The sequence below is a fragment of the Rhinoderma darwinii genome, chromosome 1 (assembly GCF_050947455.1).
Source record: "Rhinoderma darwinii isolate aRhiDar2 chromosome 1, aRhiDar2.hap1, whole genome shotgun sequence".
In the NCBI taxonomy this organism is placed as follows: Eukaryota; Metazoa; Chordata; class Amphibia; order Anura; family Rhinodermatidae; genus Rhinoderma; species Rhinoderma darwinii.
Window position 1 is genome coordinate 291,978,419 of NC_134687.1, and position 26,881 is coordinate 292,005,299.

Sequence of the window (26,881 nt, forward strand, 5' to 3'; positions counted from 1 at the left end):
TAAATGTGATCCTGAGCGCAGGTGTATATTCCTGCAATGTATTACGAATAATTTTAAATTTGTGGTTGCGAGAATATATTGTATAAACCTTCTCCTTATAAATCATATATATTACTCAAGTTATGCAAGTTTACAGAAGACATGGGAGATAATTTATTGATCATATTGGGAGATTTCAATATGGTGATCAACTTTGGGCTGGATCGGGTACAATAGCTAGGGCAAAAAGGAACCAATGGGACGCCAGGGCTTCCCTATCAGAACAATTTGGCTGGGTAGATATACGGAGAGCCAGAGCCCGCAAGATAAAGTATACTCTTGTGTATCGCAATTCCATTGCTCTATGTCAAGAAAAGATATGATATTGGGTAATAACTTACTACTATCTAGGACAGAGGATGTACAATACTAACTTTGTAGTCTTCCTGATCATTCACCTATTATCCTGAAGCTCAACGTGTCACTACCTAAGCCAATATCGAGATTGAACACTTTTTGGTTGGAAAAAAATTATAATTCTCAGAGATAGAAAATTTGGTGGAAGGGTTTTTTGAGGATTATGCTGATTCGGCTTTAGGGTCTATAGTGTTGGGCTCTTTTAACGCGTATCTGAGGTGGCATTTGTTAATTAAGATATCCTTTATGCGTAAATATTGTAATAAAAAACGAAAGAAACAGCTAATGGAGTTCCATCAAGAGTTTCTTCTCTCCAAAGCAATGGCCTGTCTGAAATGGCAAAAGGCTAAATATATTAAAGATAATGGATAAAGGAGCAAACTTTTGTAATAACAACAGATATATTGCTATTGGAGCAATTGGCGATAAAAATGGTCTATGTGTTAAAGACCCCTCTAATAGTGTCTGTCTTTGCTAATTCTTATAAGAATATATATACTTCACAATTGACTGCCTCCCCAACTGATATCGCAACCTTTCTGGAGGGGATCAATATGAATAGACTGTCGGGGCAGGATAGAGACAAACTGGAGGCCCCTGTTACTCTAAGGCCAGGATCACACACAGTGTTGATGCAGTTTTTGGCTCAGTTTTTTAAAACAAACACAGAATTGGACAAAGAAAAGATTTGCATTAGTCTTACCTTTTATACTATTCCTTCCTTTTGGATCCACTTCTGGCTTTGGCTCAAAAAATTAAACCAAAAACGGCCACAAAAACTGCATCAGAACTGTGTATGTGATCCAGGCCTTAAAGAGATTGAAAAAGTCATTTGCAGCTCTCCTAATGTGAAATCGCCCGGTCCACACGGTCTCCCATTCGAGACCTACAAAAAACTGAGCCCCTGGTTGGTAAAAAATCTTTTAGATACATATAATTACCCACTTCAACAAAATGACTTCCCTCCTTCTATGAGAGAGGTGATCACTCTACTCCTTAAAAACAGTCTAAAGATCTCCTATCCGTGGAATCATAAAGACCTATTTCCTTATTAAAGGGGATCGGTCAGATATTTATGCTGCCCTTTCTGGAGGCAGCATAAAGAAGTGATAGACACACTGATTTCAGTGTGATATCGCTTATTAGTAAATGTTAAGTGGTTTAGGAAAAATGAAAACTTAACATTAAAATGTTTGCAACGCACAGCCAGCATCGCAAGAATGATTCCAAATATATTCTTATATTTATGCTCCCTCGGCCTCTCCCCGCTCCACTGCGGCTGACATTTTTCCCCTATTACTGTGCACAGGGAGAAAGTGTCAATCAGCGGCTGGAGTGTGCAGGGGTTCTCAATAGGGAGAAGGGAGTAAGCCACTGCCAGGCACCTTTGAAATACAACATTTACCTATCTTTCTATCCCCCCCAACATCTGCCGTCAAGAAAAAGTCTGGGCATGGTCATACACATTAGATGGTCGGCCGGTCCCGCCAAAATCGGCGTGTTTGGCCAACATTCATTTATTGTGTATGGGCACTTTAACGCAATCTACATCCTAATCCAGCCCTCTCTGTTCATGGCATTTCCATTGGATACCAACGAATGTCCTGAAGTTGCTGCATGGTTAAAGAAAAAAAAAACCTATGCAGATCTGCAACAAAAAGAAGGAAAACACATAACTAGTAGGAGAAATTTGCCAATTTGCCAAAGGTCCTCCGAAATATAGGAGCTGGAATCTAATTGGTCGCCATTGACAACTCTTCCAGTTTTTTTTTTTGCACTAGTTTTGATAAATCTCACAGAATCGACATTAGTATTATCTTTATGATTGCTGTCTATTAAACTTTATTTATAATAACCTAGAAAACCCCTTTAAGTAATTCTCTGTACACAGGTAAAAAAGAATTGCCGAATTCAATTTAATGAAAGTAATAACAACTGAAGTCATACAAAGATATGGATTTTAACGTTTGCTATCTACCCAGCCACAAGCTGAAATGTTTCTGGTTGATAACTATATGCTGCACAGAATGTTATGCACATATTGACTTTTGTGTATTTACCTAAGCTACAAGGGTAATACCTAGGGTGGAGACACATTTAGCTTAATCTTATCCGTTTTGCCATGCGACTTTACAATACAGAGAAGAATGTTACTGTACATCAGTGTTCCCCAGTAAGGGTATGTTCACACGGCCTATTTACGGACGTAATTCGGGCGTTTTTGCCCCGATTTACGTCCGAAAATAGCGCCTCAATAGCGCTGACAAACATCTGCCCATTGAAAGCAATGGGCAGACGTTTGTTTGTTCACACGAGGCGTATATTTACGTGCCGCTGTCAAAAGACGGCGCGTAAATAGACGCCCGCGTCAAAGAAGTGACCTGTCACTTCTTTGGCCGTAAATAGAGCCGTTATTCATTGACTCCAATGAATAGCAGCGCTAATTACGCCCGTAATTGACGCGGCGTTCAAGCGCCTGCACATGCCGGTACGGCGGAAATTACGGGGATGTTTTCAGGCTGAAACATCCCCGTAATTTCAGCCGTTACGGACGCCCTCGTGTGAACATACCCTTAGTGTTCCTCAACCTAGCTGTTGGCCGCTGCTGATACTAGTTCAAACCCATAAACACTAGAGATGGCATAGCTGAAACTTGGTGCCAGGATCATAACCTTATTATGGGCACATTCACACGTGGCGGAATTGCTGTTGAATTCCGCTGCGGACAGTCCGCAGTGGAATTCTGCAGCAGACGTTTTTTACATTTCTTTCTATACATTTTTAGGAAACTTAGTTAAGACGTTGCAGAAAATAACTGTGCGGAATTTAGGCTGTGGTGCAGAATTTTCCCTCCGCAGCATGCTCATGACGTTGCGGAGAAGAAGCGGAATTTCACCGCGGATTTCAGCCTTTGTAATGCGAAAACTGAAATCTGTGGCAAGTCCGCTGTGATATCTGCAACGTCTGAATTACCTGTCAAATATGCAAACGTTGGTGCAGATTCTTTGCGTAATTCCCCCAAATCTGCAGCAACATTTGCAGCGGAAAAATTCTGCCACGTCTGAACATGGCCTATGGGTAGATACCAGTTTAGGAACCATATATTTTACGTAGCGTTTTCTGTATGTGCTGTAGATTTTGTATGCAGAATTTCGTCATTGACTTCAATATTATATGAAATTCCGTACTGAAATGCGCAACAGAAATACGCAGCAAATTGAAAAATTAATTCCGCTGCAGAATTTGTTGCGGAATTACTGTTGCGCATTTTGTGGCATATTTTTATGCCACATGTATTTTAGGCTCTGTTCAGGTTTCTGTTGTTCTGTGATGGCCAGAATAGTGTAACTGACCAACAGAGTATAAATCAATAAGATACTTAGCTTATTCATCATAAGTTATCATGTGCATTATACAAGACACTTTTTTGAGTTTAAGGCTTTTTTATCACATTGGGGTAGGTTCACATAAAAGTGGTCTAGCAAAGAACTACAACTGAAACGTAAAATGCATAGGAGTACTTGGTATGTTGGAATCATCAGGCTCTGTTCACACTGGAATTATTGCCAGTCCATGGGGTTTGCAGTATTTTGATGGCAAGAATAGCACAGTCTGCATTCTAAGCGTTATTCTTGGAGTAAAAAATACCGGAACCCAAGTCAATGAGGTGCATCAGTATTCATCAGTATCCGTTTGCTCATAGATCCAGCATAGGTGTCAAGACTCCGTTATAAAGGGAAATCATGGCGCTAATGTGAACAGAGACTAAGTTTTGTTTCCTACTTTGCAGTCAGTTGAAACATATTTTGGTGCAAGGTGGTCATAACAGGTGGAGTGGTGCTCTGTAATGTAGCTCCATGCAGCCGTTTCTTCCTACACACTATAATACTGTGCATAGATCTTAACAGCTATTCACATTATTATCTTGTAAAGCTCCACAAAGATTCAGGCCTTTATCATGAGGAAAAGAGGGAAAGCAAGAAATGTTCACTATGGGACTCATTTAAAATTCAAAAATCCTTGGGACAACCACTGAGACAATGAAATGTTCTATATCCTCCTAAGCATTATGATAAACATTATCCAAAAATAGTGACATCAACCCATCATGTTATTAGAGTCACATTGGATCAAGCTAATCGGTCCCCTACAGCTGTTGAGAACTAACAGCTCATGATGCTAATTGTAATGGAGAGATGATGCGGCCCCCCGCTGTGCTCAATGCGTCACAGAAACATGAGAACTCCCATCGATTTCACTAAAGACGTGACTATTTGTTATTGACATTGATAGGAGTCCCAGCTGCTGGACTCCGACCAATGTGACTCTAATGACATGTGTGACAGGGGTTATGTGGGGACCAACATTTTTTAGCAGAGTAATCACTGCAGTATGTGAGTACACCTGCTAATATACATTCCGGTGCCCCGTCATGCTGATTCTGAGATTTTCATAGCGCTGCCGGGGGACCAGAAGTCTAGTTGCATGGCCTTCTTTGATAACGATACGACGCTTCGTCATGTGACCGGCCCCCACTGTACTCTGTGTACAAGCAATAGCAGTAGTGCAGCGATTGCATAGAGTACAGCGGGGTCGGTCACGTGACGAAGAGTCGTGTGGTCATGAAGGAAGACTGTGCCATTAGACTTCCAGTCCCCCAGTAGCGCTATAAAAATCTATGAAAATCTCCAAATCAGCGCGACGGGGGACCGGAATGTATATTAGTGAGTGTACTCATATACTGCAGGGAGTACACTGCTAATACTTCTTGGTCCCCGCATAACCCTTTTAAAGTCAATCAAGGGAAAACCCCTTAAAATCTCTAAAAGTAGGCATAAAGTAGGAGTAAAGTAACAAGGCAAAATTGGTGTTGCAGCTTCTTCTTCACTGCAGAGTGTAAAGGGAATTTTGTATATTGGCTGCTAATTGTCTTTTTTTTTCTAAATGCATTTACAAGATTACATGACTAATATGCATTTTAAATCACTAATAAAGACAGGAAAATCTATTGTGCCTCTGTATTTCCACTATAGTCTACATGCTGTCCACAATGTAAATATTCGAAAATACAAAGATTGATAAAGGATAAAGGTAGATATTTACACACTAACAGGTGTGACCTCTGACAAAACCAAGGCGCTGCCAGGATGTGACTTTTTTATTTTGTTTTTGTCCCATATTGTAAAAATTTTTGATCCCAACTTTTTTTTAGAAGATTGGAAATATAACAAACTCCCTTCTGTTTGCCCACTCTCATTGTCACTAAGCTAGTGTATGCTAGTGAGGGTGAGAGGGGGCAAACAGAATGGCCACCTATGAGTGAGATCAATAAGCAGATAACCAAAAGTGCCAAGTGAGCTTAGACGAAATCCTTCTCTCATTCAAAGTACTTCATGCTGTGAACATGTCTAAGGAATGGAGAAATACAATCATTTTTGGTTGGTGTAACCCCTAATAGGGTTCTGTCTATTTGTATGCATCTCACCAGTTCCTCATTGCCCAAAGGCATGTTTTTTGTTTTATAAAAATTGCGTGATCTTTGTGATCTGATATAAAAAAAACTTGCGCTTCCTCCTAATCTGCATTCAGTATTAAAATATGATAACACAATACTACTCTAGCGTCAGTGAGGGTATGTGCACACGGTGAGAGGCTTTTACATCTGAAATGACAGACTGTTTTCAGGAGAAAACAGCTGCCTCGTTTCAGCCGTAATTCCTCCTCCTCGCATTTTGCGAGGCTTCTCTGACAGCCGTAAATTTTGAGCTGTGCTTCATTGAGTTCAATGAAGAACGACTCAAATTACGTCTGAAAGAAGTGTCCTGCACTTCTTTTGACGAGGCTGTATTTTTACGCGTCGTCGTTTGACAGCTGTCAAACGACGACGCGTAAATGACAGGTTGTCTGCACAGTACGTCGGCAAACCCATTCAAATGAATGGGCAGATGTTTGCCGACGTATTGTAGCCCTATTTTCAGACGTAAAACGAGGCATCATACGCCTCGTTTACGCCTGAAAATAGATCGTGTGAACCCAGCCTTAGGGTTGCATAATGGTCAATCATAGATACTCATTCTCACCTATCCGTGACCATCAGATCCACCATGGTCATACAGGTAGGCAGCTATAAGCATCTGGGAAAAATATTCACTTATTCATTATACAACGTGGCGGTTGTCCTTCTTGCTAGCATCAATGAATAGAATGAGAAGTCATTTAGGTCCTGACCTGTAATACTATATGTTTGAGTAAAAGACAACTCCATGTTTCTCCAACTGTTGCTCCGTTCTCAAAGTTACATGACAAGCGATCCATCAGTTCCTCTCCCTTGGGGGAGAGGAACTGTGCAAGTTTTGTTATAATACTATTATTATATTTCACTTGAACTCAACTACATTATATTATTACTACATGTATTATCTTCATGCTTTAGATGTGAAACTTTCAATTTGGGGTTTTACACATTATTTCTCTTAAAACGAAAAAAAAAATGTAAAAAAAATACCAGCACCCAGTCCACTGCCATTAGAAGATAAAACTGCTCAGTTCACCCATGCTTACCATGTTTTAGAAAAAGATGTTTCTTTTAATGCCCAATATGAAAAAAAATTGATCTATAATAACTCTTATAACATCAGTGACTACTAAGTCATCGTATGGAAATTTGTAACAAATTCAACCTATTGTGTATTTGAATATATTAGTGTAGAGCTGAGCAGGTGTAAACCTATGAAATATGCTGTAAAGTGGGAGCTGCCATAAGGGTGGTCACTTTTAACTTAGTTTTGTGTGGAAATTCCCCTGAACTTTAACCCCTTAATGACCGGGCCTGAAAAGGTCTTAATGACCAGCTATATTTTTCCGTTTTTACCTCTACGCATTTAAGCAGCCATAACTTTTTTTTATTTTTTCATTGACGTGGCCGTATGAGGCCTTGTTTTATGCGGGAGACATAGTATTTTTTTTTCATAATTTGGAGATGGAAAAAAAATATTTTTACAGCGTGAATATAGGAAAAAGCGATTCTCTGCATTTTTTTTCTTGTTTTTCTTTTATCTCGTTCACGTTTCGCGCTAAATAACCTATTAGATAATTTCTTCAGGTTCTTATGGTCTTTTAGATACCTAATATGTGTAGGGTTTTTGTTTTTATTTACTGTAGGGACAATAAAATGTATTTTATGCAAAATAATGACTTTTTGTGGGGACTTTTTTTAATTTATTTATTACTTTTTTTTAAATCCCATTAAGGGATAACTTTATTTATAACTTTATTTTTTACTTGTAAGGTATTAGAATACTCCTGCCATTAAATAAATAGGACAAGTCATTATACGGGCTGCATTTGCGGTCTGGGCTCATTGAAATCAATGTGTGCACGGTCCGTGGTTTGCGGACGGCCCGCGGATGACCCTCCGTGGCCGTCCGTGTTGTAAACACGGACGTGCACACGGCTATGGCTGTGTACAAAAGGCCTTTTAAAAAACATTTGATATGCCATAGAGACCTATCGGAAGTTTTAATCGGAGGGGGTCCGAGTGCTGAGACCAAGCGCCAATCACAGCCAAAGTTGCAGCCGAGCTTTTCTGCATCTTTATTTCAGTGACGGTGGGGGTCTTAGCAACCAGACCCCTACCGATCAATACATCTGATATGTTGGTATGACGTATCAAAAATGTTTGAAAGAGCAGTAATTTTTTAATACAATGCAGTTATCAGTATTGTTCCCTGCAGGCTCCATCACTAGAGCGCTGGGCTCTATTCTCTGAATCGTCTTCTCATAGTACCGTCGCTGTATATTGGGACAGTTCTCTTGAGAATGTCATTCATAGAATATAGGCACTGGCGTAGCTATAGGGGTCGCAGCGGTCGCAATTGCGACCGGGCCCCGAAGCCAGGGGGGCCCACGGCCCCCCGCACCACATCAATAAAAAGTTACTATAGTAACTCGGGCCGCGGGCCCCTGTTACTATAGTAACATACTTTACTTACCTTCCTGGTTCCGGATCGCAGCGGAGGTCCTGACGTCAAGCGCTGTGCGCAGCGCATGACGTCACGCGCACAGCATCGAGACGACAGAACTCCCGCCGCGGCCGAAGAGGAAGGTAAGGTTATCCCTGACTGGCGGGGTCCGACTCCCGGGACCCGCCAATCAGCTGTTTTGAAGGGGCCGCAGCACTCGTACGAGAGCTGCTCCCCTTCATTCCTGTCACTTCATTCCGGTCACACTGTGAATCGGTGTCTGCGATTCACAGTGTGGGCGAGTAGTGAAATGAAGGGGAAGCAGCTCTCGTACGAGTGCTGCGGCCCCTTCAAAACAGCTGATTGGCGGGTCCCGGGCGACACATCAGCTATTGATGGCCTATCCTGAGGATAGGCCATCAATGTTTAGGGACTGCACAACCCCGAAGCCTACGATGTAGCAGGCTTAGGGGGCCCATGAGACAGGATCACAGATTGTGTGATCCTGTCTGCTGGGCCCTGTATCTAAGCCAATCACATGGTAGGCTTAGATACATGGCCCATGCGTGATCCTGTCTGCTGGGCCCTGTATCTAAGCCTACCACACTGTAGGTTTAGATACAGGGCCCATGTGTGATCCTGTCTGATGGGCCCTGTATCTAAGCCTACCACCCTGTAGGCTTAGATACAGGGCCCCAGCACACAGTAATCTTATACTGTATAAGATTACTGTCTGCTGGACGCTGTATCTAAGCCTACCTTGTGGTAGGCTTAGATACAGGGTCCCACAGACAGTATCACACATGGGCCCGGTATCTAAGCCTTAGGGTATGTGCACAGACACTAATTACGTCCGTAATTGACGGACGTATTTCGGCCGCAAGTACCGGACCGAACACAGTGCAGGGAGCCGGGCTCCTAGCATCATAGTTATGTACGATGCTAGGAGTCCCTGCCTTGCTGCAGGACAACTGTCCCGTAGTATAATCATGTTTTCAGTACTGGACAGTAGTTCCACAGAGGGGCAGGGACTCCTAGCATCGTACATAAGTATGATGCTAGGAGCCCGGCTCCCTGCACTGTGTTCGGTCCACTACTTGCGGCCGAAATACGTCCGTCAATTACGGACGTAATTAGTGTGTGTGTGCATACCCTTACACATGTGTTACTAATCGTTTTTTGTGTGTTTTCTTACAGGTTCGGTCGTTGGACTACGGCGGATTCCAGGACTACTTTGATGACAGCTTTTTTTTTATTATCAATAAAATGGTTAATGAGGGCTGTGTGTTTTTTTTATTTCAATAAAATATTTTTTCTATGTCTTTGTGTTTTTTTTTTTAAACTATATTACTACCGCCTTAGTAATGGCCGCCGGCTGATTGACAGCATCCATTGCTAAGGCGGGGCTTAGTGTTAGCCGGTGCAGAGGCTAACACTAACCCCCTTTATTACCCCGGTACCCACCGCCACCAGGGGTGCTGGGAAGAGCCGGGTACGATCCAGTACCTGACCATCTGTAGTGATGGTCGGCCACTGGGGTGGCCGCAGGCTGGTATTATCAGGAGGGGAAAGGCCAAAAACAGTGGCCCTTCCCATCCTGGTAATGCTGCCTGCTGCTGCTTTATTGTATCTGGCTGGTTATGAAAATGGGGGGGACCCCACGTCATTTAAAAAAATAATAATTGGAAAGAACGATGTCGGGTCCCCCCCAATTTTCATAACCAGCCAGATAAAACACAGCAGCAGCAGGCAGCATTACAAGGGTGGGAAGGGCCACTGTTTTTGGCCTTCCCCAGCCTAATACTACCAGCCTGCGGCCACCCCGGTGCCTGCCCGTCACTACAGATGGTCGGGTACTGGTTTGTACCCGGCTCTTCCCAGTACCCCTGGTGGCGGTGGGTACCGGGGTAATAATGGGGGTTAGTGTAGCCTCTGCACCGGCTAACATTAAGCCTCGCCTTAGTAATGGAGGTTGTCAATCAGCCGGCGGCCATTACTAAGGCGGTGATAATAAAGTTTAAAAAGATACAAGCACATAGAAAAAATATTTTATTGAAATAAAAAAACACAACCCTCATTAACCATTTTATTGAGAATAAAAAAAACGCCGTCATTGAAGTCCTCGTATCCGAAGTCCAACAACCGAACCTGTAAAAAAAACACAAACACACAAAAATAATCAGTAACACATAAAGAAGCAAAATTATTATTCTTACCTATCCTGGGTCCAGAGCTGGAGCCGCAATGTCAGCGAGCTGAGCCCTGTATCTGATCCTATCATGTGTGATACAGTCTGCTGAGCTGTGTATCTAATCCAATCATGTATGATACTGTCTGCTGGTCCCTATATCTGATCCGATCATGTGTGATACTGTCTGCTGAGCTGTGTATCTAATCCAATCATGTATGATACTGTCTACTGGGCCCTATATCTAATCCTATCATGTGTGATACTGTCTGCTGACCCACTGTATCTAATCCTATCATGTGTGGTACTGTCTGCTGAGCCACTGTATCTAATCCTATCATGTGTGATACTGTCTGCTGAGCCACTGTATCTAATCCTATCATGTGTGGTACTGTCTGCTGAGCCACTGTATCTAATCCTATCATGTGTGGTACTGTCTGCTGAGCCACTGTATCTAATCCTATCATGTGTGATACTGTCTGCTGGGCCACTGTATCTAATCCTATCATGTGTGATACTGTCTGCTGAGCTGTGTATCTAATCCTATCATGTGTGATACTGCCTTCTGAGCCACTGTATCTAATCCTATCATGTGTGATACTGTCTGCTGAGCCACTGTATCTAATCCTATCCATAGTTTATAGGGTCGTAGTGCTATAGATATGCTATGCTGTCTCATATACACACTTTTTTTTGGGGCGGACACATATTTATTGGGGCTATTTCCCTGACATTTTAAGCCCTGAGGGTATGTTCACACGGCAGCGTCCGTTACGGCTGAAATTACGGTCCTGTTTTCAGGAGAAAACAGCACCGTAATTTCAGCCGTAATGACATGTGCAGGCGTCTTTTGCTGCGTCCATTACGGAAGTAATTGAAGCTGGTTTTCCATGGAGTCCATGGAAAACGGCTCCATTTACGTCTGAAGAAGTGACAGGCACTTTTTTACGCGCCGCCTTTTGACAGCGGCGCGTAAAAAAAAATGACCATCGGCACAGAACATCGTAAGACCCATTCAAATGAATGGGCAGATGTTTTCCGACGCTTTTGAGCCGCATTTTCGGACGTAATTCAATGCTAAAACGCCCGAATTACGTCCGTAAATAGTGTGTGTGAACCCAGCCTTAGTGACGCCCCGGCTGCTAGTGCTGCATTGTTGGGTCACTTAGGAGACCCAGCGATGCAGCTGAAAGCGGACCGTCGGCCATGAGAAGTTTGCGGGGGGGGGGGGGGGCAGTAAGAATTTTTGCATCGGGGCCCATGAGCCTCTAGCTACGCCCCTGAATATAGGCTAATGTAAACTGCACCATTTTACTGCAGGAGCTCTGCAAGGCTGCAGCTAGGAATATGTTTCCCTTTATTGTTCATCTTTGTTACTGGGATTACTTCTAATTTCATTATAAATTGCTCATGCTATTAGAAAAATGCTCATAATGCTATTAAATGTAAGTGTCCCTGCTTGGCACATAGTTTTTAGAAACATCACGTTTTGCATTTAGGAATTAGATCGGGTTTTGCAATTAGAATACATATTACATAACAACTCTGAAACAACGTTTTTGGGGGGTTTTTTAAAGTTTTTTTCCCCCAATATACTATAATCAATACTTTTGTTTACTAGTTTGACTGTTGTATAACAGCAGAAAACGACAAATATTTCTGACTTATGGCATACTGCAGCTTGTATTGCACTACAGGATTGTGGATGTAGAAAAGTTGCAGTCAATTGAAATTTTCGGTGGACGGTTTGTTCTGTGGCTCACTGCATTACTATTGCAGCAATATCCAGCGATCAGTCCAATCACTTTAGTCATAATTCGCTTGTTTACACACATTATTTTATTGGGAATATGCCAGAAAACTGACAAATGTCACCTAATATGTTTCAGAAGAAGTTACCTCTTGATTTTTTTCCCTTACTTTGCAGGTCCTCCACGTAAAGGGAGAGTTCTGACATAATATTTTAAGCAAACATTGATATGAATGTCCCTTTACTTAGAATTTTACATCAATATTTATGTAACAGAAATTTTAGAAAGAGTAGTGCTAAAGGGGTATGTGCCCTATCCTTCTGGAAATCAGTGGTCGGAGATCACAGACTTCACCAATGAGATCTTCTCACATGTAGCTATGACCTGAGAAGATCATTTTGAATTGATTTATTGTTTAAACCATGTGCTAAGTGTCACTGTGGCCCCCACCGGCCAGGGCCCTCGGGCAGTCCCTGAATTCTCAAGGGATCATCTAGCCGCTGCTGATTGTCATTTCTCAGTGAAGTCAACAGGTGGCCAAGACGGACTGGGCTTATGGACCCTTGTGGATATATTTGGAGTTGATGCGCTCTGACTCTAGATCATTTTTACACGCTGAGATTATTGCATTTATGTAAGCGGGAATCGACTTCTGGTCTATTCTTGCTATGTTTATTAATAATAGTGCTACACTGAATTATTTCTTTCATTCTGGTGTTTAATTTCACTGAATTACTAAACTTCAATTATGAAACCATATGCTTCTACATTATTATTTTTACAATTGCTTCACACCAGCTCATACACTACGGTTGTGTCAGTAAGACAGTAAGAGTTAATACTTTTTCTGAAGCATTGTTTTATTCCAGTAGTATGGGAGCAGTCAACAATTCCTCCATTCATTGTCTTACTATCATTTCTGTATCCTTAAAAGGCAAATGAGGAGTTGTCACAGACACAGGCAGTTAACCCCTTCAGTGATAACTATTTAAGCAGAACACATGCATTAGACTTGGCTAGTAAATACCATCAGTAATTGCACTAGGTTGAAATGACCCACCTGGCTCATACTTGAGATATAGGATGGAGATAATATAATAAGCCACATCAAACAGCGGGAAGACAGGTACTTTGGAGAAAGATACAGCAAGGTCCTCCAGGCTGAGAGATGACAGCAGTTCCATGGTGGTGGCTCAGCTTCCCACGCTGTCCTTGCTGATGGTGATACCAAACTGCACTGACTGTACAGGGGATGTATGGGGAGGGGTGCAGGGGGATGACAGACAGTGGGTTTGTGCGGGATCCCCTCTCCCACCTCCAGCACAGCTAAATTAAGCCACCGTTGTAAAGGATATATTTAGCTGACTACAAGAAGCCACTCCTCTGTGCTGCCTGCATGGGAGGAGAATACACAATCGTAGAACATTGCAAGACTTCCTAGTTGTCAGTTATATTTATATAATCTATGTTCATGATCTCTTATGTCTAACAAACCTCCTGTCTATAGTAAAATGGAAATAGAATAATGATTGTGGCCACTTTTTTATTTGGAGCATGGCGCTTGGAGAATGCTTTACACTGCAATACTTTAGTTATGTCTACTCTATTAACCAATGCTTTAGTAATGGCCATGACTTGAGCCACATTTTATATTTCAATAATTTTTATTGAAGGTTTTAAAAAAAACATATGTCAAACAATACAAGTAGAAGCCGGGGGCAGTCCCCATAAATCTAACTATAACAGGCAAATATATACCAAATATTGCTACATGTCAAAAAAAGAAAAAAGAGAGGGGAGAAAAAAGAAAGAGGAAACAAAAGGGAGGGAGAGAAAGAGGGGGGAAAGGTAGGAGAATGAGGGTAGAATATACTATAGACAAAATAAACCTAAGGGTATGTTCACACGGCAACTCCAATTACGTCTGAAATTACGGAGCTGTTTTCAGGTGAAAACAGCTCCTGAATTTCAGGCGTTTTGTCAAGTGCACGCGTTTTTCGCGGTGTCCATTACGGACGTAATTGGAGCTATTTTTCAATGGAGTCAATGAAAAACGGCTCCAATTACGTCCCATGCACGTTCCCATGCACTTCTTTGAGGCGGGCATCTTTTTACGCGCCGCCTTTTGACAGCGGCACGTAAAAAAAAAGCCTGTCTGCACAGAACACCGTAAGACCCATTGAATTCAATGGGCAGATGTTTGCAGGCGGTTTGGAGCCGTTTTTTCGGCCGTAATTCGAGGCGTAAAACGCCTGAATTACGTCTGTAAATAGAGCGTGTGAACATACCCTAAGAGATCGTCACTAGGTATCTGAGCCATGGCTGCCAAACTTGAAGGAAGAGTTCTTCCTTATCTGAGACCATACAGTGTAATCAGTCATTTATCATAATCCAATTCAGTTTAGTCTTAACCAGATGAAGAGGAATCACAGGACTTTTCCAAGATGTAGCTGTATCAAGAAAGGATACGAATTTATGAGAGGCCTTAGATAATCCAGGGACAGTCTCATTAAGTAATGCCTGTGGCGGAGACAGTGTCAAATTATTCTGAGTAATGGAATATAACATGTTAAAGATTCTCCGCCAAAACCGGCGTACCTTCGGGCAACCCCACCATATATGCAAAGGATCTCCCACACATCCACAGTGTCTGAAGCACAACGATGAGGAAGAAGGGAACATCTTGGCCAGTCTAGGGGGAACTAAGTACAACCGTAAAAATACTTTATAATTGTCTTCGACTAGCGAAGCGTTAATAGAAATTTTCCCAGTACGTTCTGCCATATCTTGCCATTCCCTTACAGTAAAGGATGTATGTAAGTCCCTCTTCCACATAGACATATATGACAACTTGTCCGACGGAGAAACCAAATATGAGTAAATATGGGACTAGAGGTGATGACCATTAGAACTATTCAAGCATAAATTTTAAAATACAGGCGTACTTTGCAGAACCGAAGCAGGTCTAAATGAGGACACAAAATGGTGAATCTGGTGAAAGCAAAAAATATCAGCGTCCGGCATGTGGTGGATAGACTGATAAAATTGACAGGCTTTTACACCTAATCAAAAAAGTGTCCAATTTGATACAGACCCTTGTCCAGCCACCATTGAAATGCTGACGGTTGCATTCCAGGAGCAAAAATAGGATTAGCAAACAATCTAGCTGAAGGCATGTGTACAGCACAAAGCCGAAACCTGTGACCTAACCTATCCCACAGCGCCAAGGAAGAAGGGAGGAGTGGACACAATACAGGTGGTCTGTGTTTGGGCTTCAGCCATAACAACTGGTCTACAGGAACATCAGGAGTAGCTGCCTGTTCAAAAAAAATCCAACGTGTTTGATTACTGCTACTATGGAGTGAGACTTAGGGTGTCAGGCGAGCAGCATAATAATATTTAGTGAGGTTCGGTAAACCCAAACCCCCGGAGGCTTTAGGAGCATATAGAGTGCTTTGTGGGACTCTACAACATTTAGGACCCCAAATGAAGGACAATATAAGCCTTTGGAGATCTTTTAAAAAGGGGGCAGGGACATCTAATGGTAAAGTGCGGAAGAAATATAAGATTTTGGGGAGAACCGTCATCTTAACAGCTGCTATCCTGCCAAACCAGGAAAGAGGCATAGAAGCCCAATGCAATAGGTCTGTTTTCAGTTTTTGTTTGAGAGGGAGGAAGTTTGTACGAAAAAGGGTGGAACAGCAAGTAGTGAGGTGAACTCCTAAATAGGAGATTTTGTCTTCCCTCCATTTCAGCTCAAAGTTCAGTTGTATAAGCTTGGCCATGGAATGTGGAACGCTAATATTCAAGACCTCAGATTTGTCATGATTGACTTTCAATCCTGAGATGCGGGAAAATTGGTCTGGAACGTGATAAAGATTCGGGAGGGACGTCAGGTGGGATGACAACACCAATAAGATATCGTCCGCATATAGTGCGCATTTATGTGTCTGACCCCTAACTTCAATTGCCTTAACGTCCTTATTCAACCTGAACAAGTGGGCCAGTGGCTCGATTGCCAAAACAAAAAGGATAGGGGAGAGAGGGCACCCCTGTCTCGTTCCCCCGGGCTATGGATATACGATCTGAGAAAAAACCTTTGATTATTACCTGGGCGGATGGATTCGAGTATAGACTGCTCAAGAGAGTAATACATTTATCACCAAACCCCCATCGCCGTAAAACAAACAATAAGTAGTCCCAGGTCAGGGAATCGAAAGCTTTATGCAGGTCCAGCGACAGGCACAATGCTCCCGACCTCTGCGATCCATTGTAAACAAACAAGGGAGATAAGATCAATGATCCTTCTAGTCTGGTCAGCCGCTTGTCTGTTCTATACGAAACCCACCTGATCAGGGTGAATGTATTGTTCTAGAACGGCATTGAGTCGCGTGACCGAAATTTTAGTGTGTATTTTCATGTCAACATTAATTTGTGATATTGGCCTATCATTTTGACAGGAAGAGGGGTCCTTACCTGGTTTGGGGATCACCGAAATGTACGCCCTGAGGGCTTCAGGTCCAGGAGAGCCCCCACCTCTCAATTCATTAAAAAAAGGTGACCAAGTAAGGGGCCAAAACATCTGCAGATTTTTTATAGGAAAGATTAGAGAACCTGGGGATTTAGCTGATTTGAGGGATTTAATCGCAGCCAAAACTTCCTGAATCTATATAGGGGCCCTCATAGTATCCCTGTGAGGGTCCTTCAATACAGGCAAGGAGATATCCTGAAATAATGCCTTGGCTTTCACTTTATCTAATTGGGGAGAAGATTTATACAGGGAGGAGTAGAATGCAAAGAACCTCTTTAGGGTGCTGCATGAGATTGCCGTTCGCTAACCATAGTTTAGGAACCATAAAGTTATGGGACAATGGAGCAAGTTTCCGAGCTAAAAGGGTGCCGGGTTTGTCACTTTGGTCAAAAAATTTATATTGTGTCCAATGAATGTGACGCTCTGCGATAGTTGTAAGGCACAAGTTAAGCTCTATAGGGGCATCCTCAAGTTTGGACCGTAGGTCAAGGGTATTCTCTGCCTTTTGTTGTCTAACCAAAGTTAAATAAGTTGCTTCCTTATCTTTAAAGGGAACCTGTCACCAGCATTTCACCTATTAAACCGACCATACCTGGTGGTAGTGGGTGAAAAATCATTTCTATATAACCTATAATTGTCGTCTTAGTCGGCTCTGTAGCTTTAGCATTTAGCTTTTTAGTGTTCCCACACCGTATGCTAATGAGCAGAAAAGAGTCATATCTTCATTTGAAAAGAGTCAAATCTTCGTTTGGAAAGAGTCATATCTTCATTCCTCAAGTCTTTCCAAGTTTACTTCGCCTCCTTACTTTTGATTGAAAGCTCCTCGCCTTCACCCAGCACACAAAATCCTGCGCTTGTGCATTGATGTCCTCTTTTGGTGTGTGCGCACAAAGGGACACCGCATAATTACGATAAAAGGCGCAAAACGTTTGCAGATCGATATTTACAGTCGGAAGAGGAGTTTAGGAGCGGGGATAACGGCAATGAACTTTTTATAGCAGCGGCCAGTGAGGGAGAAGTAAAGTTCAATAGGTGAAATGCTGGTGACAGGTTCCCTTTAAGAAGTTGTTCTCTCAACCTCTTCAGATGTGAAGCTATCTGAATAAGTTTTCCTCTAGGGTAGCTTTATGGGCCTCCCAATTAATAGCTGGGGAAGTGTCAGTCGCGCAGTTGATTTAGATTTATGCTAATTAGTTTCTTAATAGACAACTGGGCGTTTTTTAACTTTTGACCAAGTGGGCTTTGTAAAGAGAAGTGTAAGACGCTAATCAGCGTCATACACTTCTCTCCATTCATTTTTAACAGTACTCGCAACACAGCGTGATCTGTGCTCTGGAGTCACATACTCCCACATTAACCTTACCGAAGTGTCTTGAGACCAATCAGCCTCATACACTTCTCTCCATTCATGTCCATTTGTACTCAGCACAGCGTGATCACGAGAGATCACGCTGTGTTGTCACTTACTCACACATTAACTTTACTGAAGTGTCTTGAGAGTGAATTGATATCACCTCCAGCCAGGAAGCAATGTCTATTCACACTCCCGACACTTTAAAGTTTGTGTGGGACTTAATCACAGCACAGCGTGATCTCGCAAGATCTGGGTGTTGTACAGAGGAGTGTATGATGCTGACCAATCAGCGTCATACACTTCTCTCCATTCATGTCCATTTGTATTCACTGCACAGTGTGATCTCGCTGTGCTGTCACATACACCCACATTAACTTTACTGAAGTGTCTTGAGAGTGAATAGATATTGCCTCCAGCCAGGACGCGATGTCTATTCACACTCCCGACACTTCAGTAAAGTTTTTGTGGGACTTACTCACGCAGCACAGCGGTACGGCCCAGTGTGTCCACACCCCGCGCCGTGACAATGGCCTGATCCACGTGTGTAATCTGTAATGGAGGCTCCGACACAACAGCCGAAGATCTGGTCACGATCCCGGACTTTTTGGCATGGAGTTGATGGAGTTTCTCCATCAAAAGATCCCTGAGAGGATGCAGAAGGGATTCCGGTGCAATGTGAGCTAGGTGAGCGGCTAGAAATCAGTAAAATTCGCTGGATACTCCCGCTGAGGTTCGGAGCTCTAGGAAAACACGTCGACCATTAGCCCCGTGCGCATGCGCCTCCCTTGAGCCACATTTTAAATTGCAGCATGTTCGTGTTAAGGTGTTTTATGAGGCATATGATTTCATTGCAGAAAAAACACAATTGAGAAATCTCGGGTAAATACCAAACACATTAATTAAATATTAATTAAAATAGGAAACTCCTTTGAGACTGTAGCGCTAGGATATGGCAAAACTTTATGATCATTGGGGTCCGTACTCTAAGACCCCGCCATGGAATCCAGGATCCCTTTCGATCTTTCACTGTGCTGTGCAGGGAAATAGCTGCAGTGATATGGAAGTCGAACCCAGCCGATCAAGCAATGCAATCACTTTTAATGGTAGGAAACCCCTTCTATAATGTCCAATTTCCATACAGTATACAGAATAATGCTTTTGTCAACAATCCCCTGTATCTGGGGAGTAATGAACATCCCAAAAATCCAGTCCCGTAATATATAAAATGCCCTTCAACATTCATTAGCAGGGGGTAAGGAACCTAAGGGCTACACATACACCCCCAAACCTCCAGGAGGGACACCTATAAAGGCACTCTGGTGACAAAAACAAACGTGGAAAGTGAACACATGGCGAACATAAATTAAATGAATAAGAATGTGTCGATGTCAATACAGCACAAACATCTGTAGTTAGCCAACAGGGCATGAACTATCCTGAAGCTGCCTTGCGCTGATTGGTCAGCATCAGAGGCAGGAAAGCTAGCTCCACCCCATTGGCTAACTACAGCAAATTAGCATATAAAGACTCAACACAATAGTGGGCTATATCTCCGGAATGGGGGTGCAGAAAAAAAAGAAAGCTGCGCTGGAATCAGGGACACAGCGTAATTCAGGTCAGTTAACTAGTTCAATTTATGAGACTTAGTGACAAGTCCTCTTTAAACTTTACTAAGTCTGCATTAAAATGTTAGCCAACAGAAACAATGTTTCAACAAACAATTAATGATCATCATGAAGAAGTAGGTGGATAGGCTTATCACGGTGTTCTTTCTCATGCCTACCGCAATCTATGTACCCTTAATCCCAGGACATAGGCTACAGACAGATATAGATGAAATAATGATGTCCCTAACTGAATCTCGGTTCAACAGCACATTTATTAGATTAGATGCTCCTTAAATGGAATCTTTAATGTTAGATGTTTTGGTTTTTTTTTGTTGTTTTTTTCCGCTCTTCTTGCTCTCCTCTCCCCCCCCCCCCCCCCCCATTGATCATCTGTCCCTCCCTGGAAATTTTGAGTCATAATGACGGGTTTGTATGAGATGAAACTCTTTTCATGGTGTAAAGGGTTTGCCAGACACAGGTTCTGTGTCGACGCCCGGGGTTAATCAGCCTTCATCAGCTCCAAGGTCTGCCAGAGTGACGTGATCTGTTACCACTCAGGCTTGCAGGCTGAGGAGAGGGAGAACCTATCACAGCCTGGCCTGACGGTTCTGCTCCCGCCCTTGGTCGATTTATACCCTCACTTGCAGCATGTTCCTTGCCTGTGATTGTCTGGTTTCCTGGCTCTGCTATTCCTGCTATTTACCTGATTGACCGCTGTAACTTATTGACCCTGGCTTGCCTGACTATTCTCCTGCTCTGATTTTGCTACTATGTACTCTCCTGGTTTGATTCGGCTCGCTCACCTCTGCCTGTTGCTCACGGTGTTGCCGTGGGCAACTGTCCCTACTTCCCCCTTTTGCTTCTGTGTGCCCTTGTCTTGTGTTGTCTGTCTTGCACTTACTGAGCGTAGGGACCGTCGCCCAGTTGTACGCCGTCACTTAGGACGGGCCATGCAAGTAGGCAGGGACTGAGTTGCGGGTAGATTAGGGCTCACCTGTCCGTCTCTCTACCCCGATTCATTACACATAGAATGTTAGGTGATTAGCTGATAAAATTAAAAGATTGACGACATTCAGGCTGATTCAAAATTATCTGCCAGCAGTGGTCTGCCTCCATGAGACCCACTTAACACAGGAAACAATAGATTCTATAGCGAGAGGATGATTGGGGTTGAACTATCATTCATGCTATAGTAGATATGCTAGAGGTGTTTCTGTACTCATTCATAAAAAAAATTCCCTATGAGGTTATATCAGCCTTGGTTGATAGGGAAGGTAGATATGTTTTTCTGTACGGTTCACTAGAAAATAAGAGATGGGTGATAGCGGCGGTTTATATACCATCTCCCTTTAATTCAGAGGTGTTATACAAAGTTCTAGATTTCCAGGTTGATAAGGCAGAAGCAATATTATTGATTATTGGTGACTTCAATAATAATATAGAGGCGAGATTGGATGAAAAAGTAGGGACGTTCTCCGTAGACAATCGGAAGTTCCAGGCTTTTTTGGAAGAATTTGGGTGGTGGGATATTTGGAAGAAGAGACATCCGGGGGGGGATGGAATATTCATACTATTCGAAAACACACGTGGTATTTTCACGAATAGATTATTGTTTTGGAAATAGCCGTGCAACTGGAAATTATTAAAAAGATTGCGTATAAAACGAGGGGGATTTCAGACCATGCAACTTTACTAGTAGAATGTGTAATGGGTAATTACACAGGGGGGGGGGAAATATTTCGATTTAATCCATTTTGGATTCAAGTAATTGATTTACTGGGTAATATTGAAACTGGGTTAGCTGAGTTTATAACATTTAATAGGCACACAGCATCACAATTGATTGTATGGGATGCTATGAAGGCATATTTGAGGGAGGCACTGATCAGAGAAATTAGTCACTATAAGAAGAAAAATAAACAAGAGGAACTAGTCCTGAAGGAGAAAGTTAGTCAAAGTGAAAAATAAGCTCTGTCCTCTTCATCCAGGGAAAATTAGAGTACTGGCAAAAGGCAATAGAAAACTATGAAAATTATTTGGTTTTTAAAGCTCAGCAGGATCAACTCTTTATGAATTATGGTGTTGCTATAGAAATGGGAACCCCAGGAAATAAGTTGGCTGGAATTATTAAATCCCAAATTTAAATTATGTGTATCTCAGCTATAAAGAATGACAAGGGCTAAATTGTGGTGGGATCAGAACAGGTGGGATTGACTTTCTCTCTTATTTTAAGAATATCTATCTCTCAAGGGGGAAGGCATCAAAAGAAGAGAATGCTGCATTTTTGATGAGATCAGGGCAGCCTTTCTTGACTGAGGAAAAAAGAGAATGGTTGGAATCACCAATTTCCTTGGAGGAATTGGAAAAGGCCTTGGCTGCATCTTCAGATGGTAAGGCCCCGGGTTTGGATTCACTCCCATTTGAGATTTTAAAAAAATATCGGGAGATCTTGTTGCTTGAACTATTAGTTATATATGAGGAAGCATTTGAGGTTGGTCGTTTACCTGAGTCTATGAGGGAAGCAATGATAATACTGATTCTAAAAGAGGGAAAGGATCTTTTATCCTTGGACGCATATACACCAATCTCCTTAATGAATACAGATGCTAAGGTCTTGGCTACGGTTCTGGCAAAAAGGTTAAAAGAAGTAGTGGGCGATCTAAAACACAGTGATCAGGCTGGTTTTATAATAGGTTGGTCTACAATGGATAACTGTCACGAAGGGTCTCTAGACCCACTGGGCCGTACCGCCTTGGCGGTAAGGCAGCTGGCCAACAGGGAGCAGGTGATTGTCTATAGTTCTATGGATACCTGTGGCAGCTCAGACAGCAGCAGGGCAGGCTCGGCTGGGACTTAGGTAGCAGGCGGACGTCAGGCGAGGTGAAACAGGTCAGACGTGGATGCAGCACGGCACGACTTTGGCACAGCTCTGTGCTAGACCAGGAAGGTATGGATTGCTAGGAACAGGAACTGGAAACAAGTATAGGTACAGGGACAGGAACAGGAAACACACTAGGAGGCCATCACATAGACAAACTATAGGGAACACAACAACGCTCAGGCATAGAACTAGGGGGCTGGACCCCTCTTATAGTCCAGGGTACTCACCGGTCAAAGTTCGTCCATGAGGTACGGTGCGCACGCTGCCCCTTTAAGAGCGGGCACCCTACGGGATCCGGCAGAGGTGAGTGGACGCGAGCACTGGCGTCTCCTGAGGAGGAGGCTGGGGACAGCGCTTGCCGACTCGTGGCTGCAGCTGTGAGGGGGAGGTTGGAGCTGACAGCCCGCAGCCACGGACATTACAATAACTTATCCAGACTATACCGGAATATTCAGCTGATGCCGGACAATACAGGGGAAAGAGTAATATTGTCGCTGGATGAAGCCAGGGCCTTTGATTCTATTGAGTGGGATTTTATATGGGATGTGTTGAGGTATATGTGAATAGGTCCAAAATTCCTAAAGTGGATAAAATTGTTATATACTGGAACAATGGCAAGGATATCTATAAATGGGACAGTAGCGGATCCATTTAAGGTTGATAGAGGAACTAGACAGGGCTGTCCCCTATACCCTTTGACCTAGTAATTGAGCTATTGGCAAGTTATATAAGAAAAAGCCTAGAAATAGTGGGTTATATGTATGAAAGGGAGGAAGAGAAAATAGCATTGTTCGCAGATGATTTTTTATTGTTTTTGGCTACACACAATTCTATTGGAATTATCTTTAACCTATTTGATGAATTCGATAGAATTTCAGGTGTGGGTATTAACTGGGGAAAATCTTCTATCTTACCGATTGATGAAAAGAAACATATTCCGGGAGGGCAGTTAAAAAGAATAGCAAAAAAAATTACTTTAAATATCTGGGGATTAATGTCTCTAGTGATATAAAGGAGTACGAAAAGTTAAACATAGCCCCACCCTTGAAATATAAAAGAGAGAAGGTTCAGATATGGAAAAAAACTAGATATAGGGTTGGCTGCAAGGGTGGCGCTGATTAAAATGATCTTATTACCAAAAATTTTATATTGGTTGGCAGAAGCGATATTTAAAACCTTTGATAGTTTGTTCTCAGAGTTGGTTTGGAGGGGGAAACGTCCTAGAATAAAACTTGAACAGCTGAGGAAACCGGTTGATAGGGGTGGTTTGGCAATTGCAGCAATGAGAGACTATTTTTTGGCTGCGCAAGTTAATAAGATTATTAATACAAAAACTGATATTGTTTGGGTTAAGGCCCTAGGATATAGATTCCCATTCTGGCAGAACTATAAAATGCTTTAAATTCTGGAATCTGGAATGGGGAGAAGATACAGGATTGAGTTTCCCTCTTTGTATATGTACACTATGGTATGGGAAGTAGTAGCTAAGAGACTGGAAGCAGATGGTTACTATAGTGGCACGCCTATATGGGGGAAGACAAATATGGGAGATGATTCTTTTTTTTTTTTTTCCAATTCAAATTTTTTTATTGGTTTTAACCCCTTAATGACCGGGCCATTTTGCACGTTAATGACCCAGGATTATTTTTTGTTTTTCCACGGTCGCATTCCAAGAGTCGTAACTCTTTTTTTATTCCGTCGACATAGCCGTATAAGGGCTTGTTTTTTCCGGGACGAGTTGTATTTTGTAATTGTACCATTTTTAGATGCTTATAACATATTGATTAACTTTTATTAACTTTATTTTAGGAGAGAATTGAAAATAAGCATCTATTCCAGCATTAATTTTCACGTTATAAATTTACGCCGTTTACTATGCAGCGTAAATAACATGTTAACTTTATTCTATGGGTCGGCACGATTACAGGGATACCAAATGTGTAAAGGTTTTATATGTTTTTTCTACGTTTGCACAATAAAAACCCTTTTAGAAAAAAATTACTTGTTTTTGCATCGCCGCTTTCCAAGAGGCGTAATTTTTTTATTTTTCCGTCGATGTGGCCGTACGTGGGATTGATTTTTGCGGGACAATGTGTAGTTTTCATTAGTACTATTTTGGGGTACATAGGACTTATAGATGAACTTTTATTTTATTTTTTATGGGGGGAATGGGAGAAAAGAGAGAATTTTGCCGTTGTTTTTTGCGTTTTCTTTGGACGCCGTTCATCCGGCGGTTTAATTAATATGTTCATTTTATTGTTCAAGTTGTTACGATCGCGGGGATACCATATATGTGTATGTCTGATTTGTTTTGACCGTTCTACTAAATAAAACCACTTTTTGGGCCAAAAAAGTAGTTTTATTTGACTTTGACTGTAATTTTTTTTATTTTTTTTTTCACAAACTTTATTTAACGGTTTGACTTTTTTTTTTTTAGTCCCACCAGGGGACTTCACTATGCGATGTGCCGATCGCATATATAATGCTTTGGTATACTTCGTATACCAAAGCATTATTGCCTGTCAGTGTAAAACTGACAGGCAACCTGTTAGGTCATGCCTCTGGCATCGCCTAACAGGCAGATGCTGAAGACAGACCTGGGGGTCTTTGTTAGACCCCCGGCTGTCATGGAAACCCGACGGCGACCCGCGATTTGTTTGCGGGGGCGCCGATCGGGAGACAGAGGGAGTTCCCCCCTCTGTCAAACACATTAAATGCCGCTGTCACTGTTGACAGCGGCATTTAATGGGTTAAACTGCCGGAATCGGCGCGTGCTTCGATTCCGGCAGTTGCAGCAGGAGCCAGGCTGTGTATAACAGCCGTGCTCCTGCCGCTGATCGCGTGGGTAAACTGTCAGTACCCGCGCGATCACAGGACGGATATATCCGTCCTCCTGCGCGAACTAGCAGCTGCTGAGGACGGATATATCCGTCCTTCGGCGTTAAGGGGTTAATACAAACATTTACCAAAACATTCAGAGAAAATGTGTCCGCATAATAAAAGAACATTACAAATAGGGCACAGCCCAAACAGAGGATAGACATCACATCACATGAAGAGCACACAGTACGCCAGCCATCTGAGTAGTAGCTTTTCCCTGGATATAAAGCTTGACTGACTGCATCACAAACAGATAAGAGCCATGAATAAGGACAAAAGCGTTGTCCGAAACGCGTAGGCTGCTGCTACCACCCCCTTGCACTTGAACTTTTAAATTATTGGAATAAACTTGGAACTTTGTTTCCTTTTTAAAACTTTCTACGAGTGCTAGATCATTTCCTCTGTTTTTTCCTGTTGCCTTGCCGTGTGCCGTCACGCAGGATCCGAGCGCAGTCTGGATTGAGACAACTAGTGGGTGAGCTGGAGGATTCCTCCCTATTTTTCCTTATCACTGTGTTATCTGTGGCGTTACATAGGACTGCAGGTAACATCTACTACATTATCTGTACTCAGAGAGCTATTACTGTGTGTTAGGCCTCGTTCACATCTGCGTTGGGGTCCCGTTCTGTCCGAGCTTTCCGTCATAACGGGACCCTGAACAGACACAAACTGACACAAACGGAAACAAGAGGTTTCCGCTTCCATCACCATTGATTTCAACGGTGACGGATTCGGTGCCCGTGGTTTCCGTTTGTCTCTGTTGTGCATCGGACCCGTCGTGTTGCCCGAAGCAATAGCGTAGTCGACTACGCTATTGCTTCCGGCAAAACTACGGATCCTGTGTACAACATAGACAAACGGAAACCACGGGCACCGGATCCGTCACCATTGAAATCAATGGTGATGGAAATGGAAACCTCTGGTTTCCGTTTGTGTCTGTTCAGGGTCCCGTTCTGACGGAAGGCTCCAACGCAGCTGTGAACGAGGCCTTATCTGTGGTGTTACATAGGACTGTAGGTAACATCTACTACATTATATGTACTGTGTATATACAGTGAAGGAAATAAGTATTTGATCCCTTGCTGATTTTGTAAGTTTGCCCACTGTCAAAGACATGAACAGTCTAGAATTTTTAGGCTAGGTTAATTTTACCAGTGAGAGATAGATTATATTTAAAAAAAAAAAGAAAATCACATCGTCAAAATTATATATATTTATTTGCATTGTGCACAGAGAAATAAGTATTTGATCCCTTTGGCAAACAAGACTTAATACTTGGTGGCAAAACCCTTGTTGGCAAGCACAGCAGTCAGAAGTTTTTTGTAGTTGATG

The 26,881-nt window shown here is 42.5% G+C and overlaps 1 protein-coding gene across 2 annotated transcripts in view; it reads right to left on the bottom strand.

The window, feature by feature from the left end:
- Positions 1-26,881, bottom strand: part of TMEM38A (transmembrane protein 38A) — a 65,154-nt gene that overhangs the window by 28,814 nt on the left and 9,459 nt on the right. The window contains exon 1 of one of the 2 annotated variants that reach the window (XM_075825322.1): positions 13,357-13,641. The exons of the other annotated variant lie outside the window; for it this stretch is intronic. Coding sequence (XP_075681437.1) covers positions 13,357-13,480 — 124 coding nt within the window. The 5' untranslated portion in view covers positions 13,481-13,641. Of the gene's footprint in view, positions 1-13,356; positions 13,642-26,881 lie in introns of those variants that run through there. 2 annotated transcript variants of the gene reach the window in all.